At 39.8% G+C, this 11,196-nt stretch overlaps 2 protein-coding genes across 2 annotated transcripts in view; one reads left to right on the top strand and one right to left on the bottom strand.

Moving 5' to 3' along the window:
* LOC110447066 (circumsporozoite protein-like) overlaps positions 1–2,701 on the top strand; it is a 9,833-nt gene extending 7,132 nt beyond the window's left edge. Inside the window, exon 4 of the mRNA XM_021492529.1 lies at positions 2,422–2,701. Coding sequence (XP_021348204.1) covers positions 2,422–2,701 — 280 coding nt within the window. The remainder of the gene's footprint in view (positions 1–2,421) is intronic.
* A 6,687-nt stretch (positions 2,702–9,388) lies between these two features.
* LOC110446996 (uncharacterized protein K02A2.6-like) lies at positions 9,389–10,897 on the bottom strand. The gene is made up of 2 exons (XM_021492409.1): positions 10,396–10,897; positions 9,389–10,236 (listed from the first exon to the last, which is right to left on the bottom strand). The coding sequence occupies exons 1-2, from the start codon at positions 10,895–10,897 to the stop codon at positions 9,389–9,391; spliced, it is 1,350 nt and encodes a 449-aa protein (XP_021348084.1).
* Positions 10,898–11,196: the final 299 nt, after the last annotated feature.

Genomic DNA, 11,196 nt, shown 5'->3' with positions numbered 1-11,196 from the left:
ACTGACTGTAACAGTGACAGTAACAGTGACAGTAACAGTGACAGTAACAGTGATAGTTACCCTGACACACACTGACAGTACCAGTGACAGTAACAGAGATAGTTATCCTGACACACACTGCCAGTAACAGTGACAGTAATACTGACAGTAACCCTGACAGTAACGGTGATAGTTATCCTGACACACACCAGTAACCCTGACAGTAACAGTGACAGTAATAATGACAGTAACAGTGACAGTAACACCGACACACACTGTCAGAAACAGTGACAGTAATACTGACAGTAATACTGACAGTAACCCTGACAGTAACGGTGATAGTTATCCTGACACACACCAGTAACCCTGACAGTAACAGTGATAGTTATCCCTGACAGTAACAGTGACAGTAATACTGACAGTAACCCTGACAGTAACAGTGACAGTAACAGTGACAGTGACAGTGATAGTTATCCTGACACACACTGACAGTACCAGTGACAGTAACAGTGATAGTTATCCTGACACACACTGACAGTAACAGTGACAGTAATACTGACAGTAACCCTGACAGTAACAGTGATAGTAACAGTGATAGTTATCCTGACACACACTGACAGTAACAGTGACAGTAACCCTGACAGTCACAGTGATAGTTATCCTGACACACCCTGACAGTAACAGTGATAGTTATCCTGACAGTAACCCTGACAGTAACAGTGATAGTTATCCTGACACACACTGACAGTAACAGTGACAGTTACCCTGACAGTCACAGTGATAGTTATCCTGACACACCCTGACAGTAACAGTGATAGTTATCCTGACAGTAACCCTGACAGTAACAGTGATAGTTATCCTGACACACACTGACAGTAACAGTGACAGTTATACTGACAGTAACCCTGACAGTAACAGTGATAGTTATCCTGACACACACTGACAGTAACAGTGACAGTTATACTGACAGTAACCCTGACAGTAACAGTGATAGTTATCCTGACACACACTGACAGTAACAGTGACAGTTATACTGACAGTAACCCTGACAGTAACAGTGATAGTTATCCTGACACACACTGACAGTAACAGTGACAGTTATACTGACAGTAACCCTGACAGTAACAGTGATAGTTATCCTGACACACACTGACAGTAACAGTGACAGTTATACTGACAGTAACCCTGACAGTAACAGTGATAGTTATCCTGACACACACTGACAGTAACAGTGACAGTTATACTGACAGTAACCCTGACAGTAACAGTGATAGTTATCCTGACACACACTGACAGTAACAGTGACAGTTATACTGACAGTAACCCTGACAGTAACAGTGATAGTTATCCTGACACACACTGACAGTAACAGTGACAGTAATACTGACAGTAACCCTGACAGTAACAGTGATAGTTATCCTGACACACCCTGACAGTAACAGTGACAGTAATAATGACAGTAACACTGACAGTAACAGTGATAGTTATCCTGACACACACTGACAGTAACAGTGACAGTAATACTGACAGTAACCCTGACAGTAACAGTGATAGTTATCCTGACACACCCTGACAGTAACAGTGACAGTAATACTGACAGAACCCTAACAGTAACAGTGATAGTTATCCTGACAGTAACCCTGACAGTAACAGTGATAGTTATCCTGACACACACTGACAGTAACAGTGACAGTAACCCTGACAGTAAGTCTGACAGTGACAGTGATAGTTATCCTGACACACACTGACAGTAATACTGACAGTAAGTCTGACAGTGACAGTGATAGTTATCCTGACACACACTGACAGTTACAGTGACAGTAATACTGACAGTAACCCTGACAGTAACAGTGATAGTTATCCTGACACACCCTGACAATAACAGTGACAGTAATACTGACAGTAATACTGACAGTAACAGTGATAGTTATCCTGACACACCCTGACAGTAAGTCTGACAGTGACCTAGACGGTAACCGTGACCGTAACCGTCATCCAAAAGCCTCTGCTGCAAATGGAAACCTCTCGAATGAGGGTGCACGTATTCAATTTTGTTTTTATTTATTGGATTTAGATTATTGGACAAAAATACAGAGTTTCTATTTAACCTCTACTTTAAACTTGTCAAGGTCACGGTCAAGATGTCCCGTCGTACTTACCGCCATGGTGACTTGAAGTGGTGTTTGGGTACCGCCATGGTGACTTGAAGTGGTGTTTGGGTACCGCCATGGTGACTTGAAGTGGTGTTTGGGTACCGCCATGGTGACTTGAAGTGGTGTTTGGGTACCGCCATGGTGACTTGAAGTGGTGTTTGTAAATCCGCGAAACGCAGACTTCGTGGACAACTACCACAGGGTCAGAAATGATAAAACGCGGACTTCGCGGACAACTACCACAGGGTCAGAAATGATAAAACGCGGACTTCGCGGACAACTACCACAGGGTCAGAAATGATAAAAACGCGGACTTCGTGGACAACTACCACAGAGTCAGAAATGATAAAAACGCGGACTTCGTGGACAACTACCACAGGGTCAGAAATGATAAAAACGCGGACTTCGTGGACAACTACCACAGGGTCAGAAATGATAAAACGCGGACTTCGCGGACAACTACCACAGGGTCAGAAATGATAAAAACGCGGACTTCGTGGACAACTACCACAGAGTCAGAAATGATAAAACGCGGACTTCGCGGACAACTACCAAAGGGTCAGAAATGATAAAAACGCGGACTTCGTCGACAACTACCACAGGGTCAGAAATGATAAAAACGCGGACTTCGCGGACAACTACCAAAGGGTCAGAAATGATAAAAGCGCGGACTTCGTGGACAACTACCACAGAGTCAGAAATAATAAAACGCGGACTTCGCGGACAACTACCACAGGGTCAGAAATGATAAAAACGCGGACTTCGTGGACAACTACCACAGGGTCAGAAATGATAAAAGCGCGGACTTCGTGGACAACTACCACAGAGTCAGAAATGATAAAACGCGGACTTCGCGGACAACTACCACAGGGTCAGAAATGATAAAACGCGGACTTCGTGGACAACTACCACAGAGTCAGAAATGATAAAACGCGGACTTCGCGGACAACTACCACAGAGTCAGAAATGATAAAAACGCGGACTTCGCGGACAACTACCACAGGGTCAGAAATGATAAAACGCGGACTTCGCGGACAACTACCACAGAGTCAGAAATGATAAAAACGCGGACTTCGTGGACACGACTTCGTGGACAACTACCACAGGGTCAGAAATGATAAAAACGAGGACTTCGTGGACAACTACCCCAGGGTCAGAAATGATAAAACGCGGACTTCGGGGACAACTACCACAGGGTCAGAAATGATAAAAACGCGGACTTCGTGGACACGACTTCGTGGACAACTACCACAGGGTCAGAAATGATAAAAGCGCGGACTTCGTGGACAACTACCACAGAGTCAGAAATGATAAAACGCGGACTTCGCGGACAACTACCAAAGGGTCAGAAATGATAAAACGCGGACTTCGTGGACAACTACCACAGAGTCAGAAATAATAAAACGCGGACTTCGCGGACAACTACCACAGAGTCAGAAATGATAAAAACGCGGACTTCGTGGACACGACTTCGTGGACAACTACCACAGGGTCAGAAATGATAAAAGCGCGGACTTCGTGGACAACTACCACAGAGTCAGAAATGATAAAAACGCGGACTTCGCGGACAACTACCACAGGGTCAGAAATGAAAAAACGCGGACTTCGTGAACAACTACCACAGGGTCAGAAATGATAAAACGCGGACTTCGCGGACAACTACCAAAGGGTCAGAAATGATAAAACGCGGACTTCGTGGACAACTACCACAGGGGCAGAAATGATAAAAACGCGGACTTCGCGGACAACTACCACAGGGTCAGAAATGATAAAACGCGGACTTCGTGGACAACGACCACAGGGTCAGAAATGATAAAAACGCGGACTTCGCGGACAACTACCACAGGGTCAGAAATGGTAAAAAAAACTCGCAGCTTTTTGAGAATTAAAGACATATGGCATCAATTGACGAATGTTTGCACGCGCAAAGAACAGCTTAATTTATATAATAAGATATTACAGGCGTATTAACACTAAAATAGACGTGAACAGACTTTCATTACAATTTACTGGGTAAACAAGATACAATCAACATCTATTTGTACACTAATGTATATTATGATGGAAAATATAACCCGAGATTCGAAAATGTTGGAAAAAAATCAACTCGGGGTGAAAGCAGCATTCGTTAATGACTTTTTTTCCAGCATTTTCTCACCCTCGTTATAGATTCCATCATAAATCCAGAATATCACTTATCTTACGTCTTGTTTTTCAATATCTAATATATTGAATTTAAAGTTTGTATTAGGTGATGACCTTGAACCATGAGCTAGTAATGTTAAATATCGTAAACTGGGTTACACATGTTGCAAGATTGATTATTGATTGTTGTTTTTTGTTGCTTTGATGTCAATGACGAAATAAATGTTTTCATTATTTTTATTTTCTTTAATGTTTAAGGGACAAACTCAAAACAGTCACTGAGGAGAAGAAAAAGTTATATACTTTAATATATTAAATATTTACTTGTTATTTTGTTTCGGTTATATCAGGGGATCGCTACAGTTGAATTCGGGTAATTTTTTCCCTACTCGGAATCGGATTCGCTGATTATTCCCCGATAGCCTATACCAGACAGAAAAGGAACCCTAAATTAGGGGTAATCCCTCTAGTTTCATGCTCCGCGTCGCCAGTAAAAGACTTTGCGCGACAGTTAAACTACCGATATATAGAATATTCACAGTTTAGTTTGGAGGATCACTAAATCTATGTGAATAATTGGAGAATTAATTTATTTTGAATCTAGTATCCGTCTTGTTTCTGCCTGAAAACTTGGAGTTGTCTCCCATCCTACAATTGCATTTTCCGACTTAGTTTATATACATGTGCCTTCATGCCACATAAGACATTTGACAGTCGTATACACAGTATGAAAAATTGCAAAACCACGTGGAGCCATTATTGAGGCTGTATGACGTCCTAGAATACAGCCCCCATGAGGATATACTCACATCGTCGCATTTTCTCTGCTGTAACTGACACTTTTACTTAACAAAACAGCCTTGTCACACGTTTGCGTAAATCCTCTTTGTAATTTTATCAACTGTGACGCCAGAATAAGGCAATAGACATGATTTTAATCAGTGTTACGTTACAATAAAAAACAATATCAATTACGTCATCTAGCATTGAACTGCTTTCAGTTGGCATTAATAGCGAATACGAATACCAATTAAAAATTACATTTTCAATAAAGCGCTTTTTTTTCAGTTTGCTTTCACATTGGCTATGAATACAAACTTTTGGAGCATTTCAATCTCGTCAAATTAATGTACGTATCATGTATGCTTGTTCAAAGAATATAACAGCCATCTTCAAGGAAGAATAAATGTATACAGTGTAACCACAACGACGTCATAATAATAACGAGGGTAACTATCGAGCAATGGCATGTATAGCTGAATAGTTACTGTATTTGGTAGTGGTATGTTCTTCTATTGTCATACGGTATTAAATCAGGTGGTGACATTGTATATAAGACAGTTCACATGATATCAAGGTTGTGACGTTGAAGACATGGTGTAAAGGTGATGACGTTGTAGACATGGTGTAAAGGTGATGACGTAGTAGACATGGTGTAAATGTGATGACGTTGTAGACATGGTGTTAACGTGGCGATGTTGTATATAAGATAGAACACATGTTATTAAAGTAATGACGTTGCAGACAAGGTGTAAATGTGATGACGTTGTACACATGGTGTAAAGGTGGTGACGTTATATATAAGACAGTAGACATGATGTTAAGGTGGTGACGCTGTATATAAGACAGCAGACATGATGTTAAGGTAGTGACGTTGTATATAAGACATTCTAACACGATTCGTTTGCAACGCGTGTTTTGATTGGATACGGACCATGTTCTAATCTGCGATATAATCATGATCAATCGTGTTCAGCTCCTCCTAATCCTATCGCACTAAAGCCATGCCCAGTTTCTAACCAAAACAATATGGCGACAAGCTCGCCTCTTAGCAAAATCCCGCTGATAAGGCTAGTAGGTAAAAGAACAAAACGACCGATGAAATACAGTTATTGAATGAATTAAAAAGTAAAAAGTACTCATTCCTTGTTCTTACCTCCATTTATTACTGCAACGTTCGTTCCATCCGTGTGAAGGCATCTATTTAGATCCGAAATCAAATGAAACATTTCACATGTGTCATATGCATTTATACAAAACTCTTCACAAATCTATTCAAATGAGCACCGATTTTCCGATTTTGTTGATAAGCACAGATTGGTATGCAGACTGACATGGAAATATAAGAACTTGGTCAATATTAATCCAAATGTGTCGTATAAACTTTGGTAACAGGACGTTCACGAACAATCCAAATATTCCGCCTCGTCAACATCCAGATCGAGCTCTCGCCAGTATGGGCGGGGCCAAATGACCGACTTTTGAAAGCTTCTTTCCGATTGGTCAGTCCGCTGCAGAATGACACATCGCAAGTTCAGGTCACAAAGTATTTTATTACGTACTCTTGTACAAGGAAATACAATGTGTCTAAACATATTAGCGTTGTGTATTTGTTAAGGCGTGTTAGAATGGGGACAGTACGCTGTTTTTCGTGTCTATACAGTCGATTAGAACATAAAACTTGGTTTAAACTCTCGACCTGTCGGTCTCGAGTTCAAACCCAAATTTCATGTTCTAATCGCCAGTATAGACACTCAAAACAACGTCCTATCCCCTAAGTAGACATGCTGTAAAGGTGGTGACGTTGTATATAAGACAGTAGACATGATGTTCAGGTGGTGACGTTGCATATAAGACAGTAGACATGATGTTGATGTGATGACGTTGTATATAAAACAGCAGACATGATGTTAAGGTGGTGACGTTGTATATAAGAAAGTAGACATGATGTTAAGGTGCTGACGTTGTATATAAGACAGTAGACATGATGTTAATGTGGTGACGTTAAATATAAGGCAGTAGACATGATGTTAAGGTGGTGACGTTGTTTATAAGACAGTAGACATGATGTTAAGGTGGTGACGTTGTATATAAGACAATAGACATGATGCTAAGGTGGTGACGTTGTATATAAGACGTTCTCCCACACCTGAAAGATTTATCTCCCGTTTTGCCGGTGCTAGATTTATCTGTCTCCGCCCTAGTGTTGAGACGGGGGGATTCCCCTATTCATAACAACGGCATGACGTCACTTCAACAATACAATGACGTCACGTCAACAATCAATCAACAAATTGCCTGTATGTGTTTTGGGTCCATGTTTACCTTTATTTCACATTAAAATACTGTTAGATATGGGAGAAAAATAATCAATCGCTACTGGTTGTGTAAGATAGAGAAATCTCAACCCTCGGACTAAGATTTTTTGTCCAGAACTCGGCAAGCCTCGTTCTGGACAAAAAATCTTAAGCAAAGTAAGAACCTAGGCGTTATAAGCACAAATAATTTTAATGTATAACATTATAAATTATTTAACCCCTGATTATTTGTTTAATATCATTGAACCATTCATTAATCAACAGCAAACTATTCATTACCTGCGTCACCATAGATGTTTCAATATCCCAAGGTCAAGAACTAATATGTATAAGACAAGCTTCTTTCCTAGTACTATGCAGGCATGGAATAGTCTTGATTCTTCGCTGACCAGGTGTGTTAGCCCAAGTTCCTTCAAAAGGAATCTTAAAAATACTATAGCTAATCATATTTAAGCTATTTCTGATATTTAAAAAAATTGTAGCCCATGAAAATTAAACATTATTTTGTGCCAACTAAGAAATGATGCAAGTGACTTGAATCATCATACATTTATAGATCATCTTATCCCAGATCCAGTTTGTGCCTGTGGTTCACCTGCTGAAAATACTGATCATTAATTTTTTACTTGTCCTAATTACTCTAATTCTAGGTATTTAATTCCTGAAATTCATGACCGTATTGGTTATTCCGATTCAATTCTGTTAACTTTAAGTGATAATACCCTGTCTGAGGATATTAATGAACTTATTTTAACTAATGTCCAATACTATATAAATGGTACTGAACGATTTAAGAGATTATAATATAATAATTGAATGATTGAAATTTACTAAAGACCTCTATTATTGTACAGTTTGGATATTATATATATCACTATGACATATATATATGTAGTAATTTAGTAATAATGTAGATTACTTACTTACATGTACTTAGGCTGAGTACATATCTTATATAGATGTGTTGTATGTGTGAGGGTGTGTGTGACATGTAGGCATGTGGGCATGCAAGTATGTATAAGCTTGAGTAGATGTTTACATATTTAATTATTATACATTACCCAAAGTAATCCTTCTACTCTCTGAATATTGTTTAATACTACCATCAATACTTTCATGTTAAAACCTATTTCTCTTTATATATATGCATTACTATCTATGATATCTATTATTTACTTTATTCACTTTGACTTGTATATATGTGGTACCTATTGGAGAGGACTTATATAGGCTTGCCTGTTGTCCAATCCATTTGTTTTCAAAACAATACAATTTGTTGAAATAGAAATGTTGTGACGTTGTATTTAAGACAGTAGACATGATGTTAAGGTAGTGACGTTGTATATAAGACAGTAGACATGATGGTAAGGTGATGACGTTGTATATAAGACAGCAGACATGATGGTAAGGTGATGACGTTGTATGTAAGACAGTAGACATGATGTTAAGGTAGTGACGTTTTATATAAGACAGTAGACATTGTTTCATGTCCGCACTAAATCTATAGATGTAATCATGGACGACTGACCTGATGCGTGCGCATCGTGGTAAATATTACAGACTAAACATTTGTAGCGGAACGAAATATAAGATGTGTTACATCTTTCCTCCTTTTAAAATTAAGACGGAATTAAATGACAAATTAACTTAAAAACTGAAATGACTAGACTTTCATACGACAAATTCTCTAGGTAGGAAATTATGAGTTTTTAAATTCTAGAAGAATGTTTTTTTTCGACAAAGTTCATAAAGAATTTGTCCTATAGTTTCTACTGCACAAAACTATATTGTCATTAATGGTAATTAGAACTGTTCCACTGTAATAAGTACTAATAACACTGAATTAATACTTGTACTTCCGAGCTTCACCATACAAGTATGTATGTACTGTAACTTATTGTCTGTCTTTTCAAACACGTTCATATACCACAATATTAAAACTTAAACTTGAAACTGTTTGTTTCGCGAACAAAATTAAACACTTTTACGTTAACACTGTTATTAATGAAATCATCACTTGGACAGATCGAAATCTTTAAATTTAGAAGGAAGAGCCACCTGTCTGCCTGACCTGGTCCTGATAGACATGTTGGGTGGTGCTTCAGGTGGTGGTACCAAACTGGTCTCGACATGTGGTTCCTGGGCCACATGTGGTTCCTTCTCCATTTCCACATTCGGTCCAAAATCCTGAGCTTTCGGTGTGAAAGTTTCCTTTGACAGTCTCAGATGACGCCGGTTTCGCCGATACGTCCTTCCATCCTCAGTGGTGACATCATATGACCTCTTGTTAACTTGTTCCTTTACAACACCACGTTTCCAGGTTTTCTGGTTGTTTAACATACTCTCATGTGGAGCTATTCTTACAACTTCTCCATTACCTAGAGGTTTCAGGTTTTTCGCAGTTTGATTGTAGTAGAAAGCTTGTCGTTCCTTAACACCCTTCAACTGTTTCTTTGCATTTGACGACATCTGAACTTCTGGTTTCAAAAGACTTGCTTTAGTCGGCATCAGCGTTTTTGTGCGCCTATTCATTAGACGCTGTACAGGGCTACTGTCCATACCCTGTGACGGAGTGTTTCTGAAATCAAGGAGTGCCAGAAATGGGTCTTTGTGTGAAGTTTTAGCCAACTTCATTAACCTCTTCGCAGTTTTGACTGCTTGTTCAGATTTTCCATTGCTTTGAGCGTAACCTGGCGACGAGGTAACATGATCGAATTCCCATTCTTTGCTGAAACGCCGGAATTCATCAGAGCTAAACTGAGGACCATTATCACTACACAGAATATCAGGTATTCCATGACGCGCAAACTGACTACGCAAGGCTCGGATTACCGTCTTCGATGTGGTGTCCTGTAGGTAGTCTATTTCCCAATAATTTGAGAATTAATCAACTGTAATTAGGTAGTTCTTCTGGTCAAAATAGAACAGATCTGACCCGAGTTTAGCCCAAGGCCTATCTGGTACATCATGTGAGATTAAAGTCTCTTTCTGTTGTTTTGTGTCAAATGAACGACACACACCACACTGTTCTATATAGTCGCGTACCTCAAAGTTCATCCTTGGCCAATAAACTGTTTCACGTGCCCTCCGCAGGCAACCTTCGACTCCAACATGCGAAGAATGAATTTTCTGCATAATATCTGCTCTTCGTGTCCTAGGAATCACAGCGCGTTCCCCACGAAAGATAATTCCATCCTGGACCGCAAGTTCATCGCGAACATGGAAGTATGGTTGCGCAAGAGCAGGTGTCTTTGACTTGGACTCCGGCCAACCTTCCAATATGACTTCCCTGAGAGTTTGCTTCTGTATCTCGTGCAGTCGTGGTTCCGAGATTGGCAAGGACTGTGCCATATTTACAGTCACTGTATCATCCAGCTGAGCTGTTTTGTCCCCGACATCAAGATATGCCCTGCTCAGAGTGTCAGCAAGATACATAGTTTCACCTTTCTTATACGTGAGTACAAAGTTGTACTTCTGCAGCCTTAGTAGAAATCGCTGGGGGCTGGGGACCAAACCAGCCATTATTTTTGTTGACCTTTGGCCTTGGACGGTTTATGCAAAAGGGCCGGTTTCCAAAACGGCCCCTTCTCTGATTCAAATTTCCTGTTGGTGGTGCATTGCCCATGCCGTTGTGGTCACAAATCTATAAAGTATAAAGATTTAGGTCACTTGGTTTGTTTTTTATGGCTCCTCAAAGTTGTACCTTTCAGAAGCTGTCTAAGTGTTGATAAAATGTGCATGTTATGTAAAATATTAATGAAAATCTAATCAAATGATGGTCACCGTAAAGAATACATTCATGGCATGATTGTGACAAAAAA

This window comes from Mizuhopecten yessoensis, unplaced genomic scaffold, assembly GCF_002113885.1.
Source record: "Mizuhopecten yessoensis strain PY_sf001 unplaced genomic scaffold, ASM211388v2 scaffold39, whole genome shotgun sequence".
NCBI lineage: Eukaryota > Metazoa > Mollusca > Bivalvia > Pectinida > Pectinidae > Mizuhopecten > Mizuhopecten yessoensis.
This window is presented reverse-complemented; position numbering and strand designations above follow the sequence as displayed.

Excerpts from the sequence above, each read along its gene's own strand:
- LOC110446996 (XM_021492409.1), bottom strand. The coding sequence starts at position 10,897 with ATGGCTGGTTTGGTCCCCAGCCCCCAGCGATTTCTACTAAGGCTGCAG. Across the intron at positions 10,237-10,395 it reads CGACTATATAGAACAGTGTG|ACTACCTACAGGACACCACA; the intron begins GTGTGTGTCGTT and ends ATTGGGAAATAG.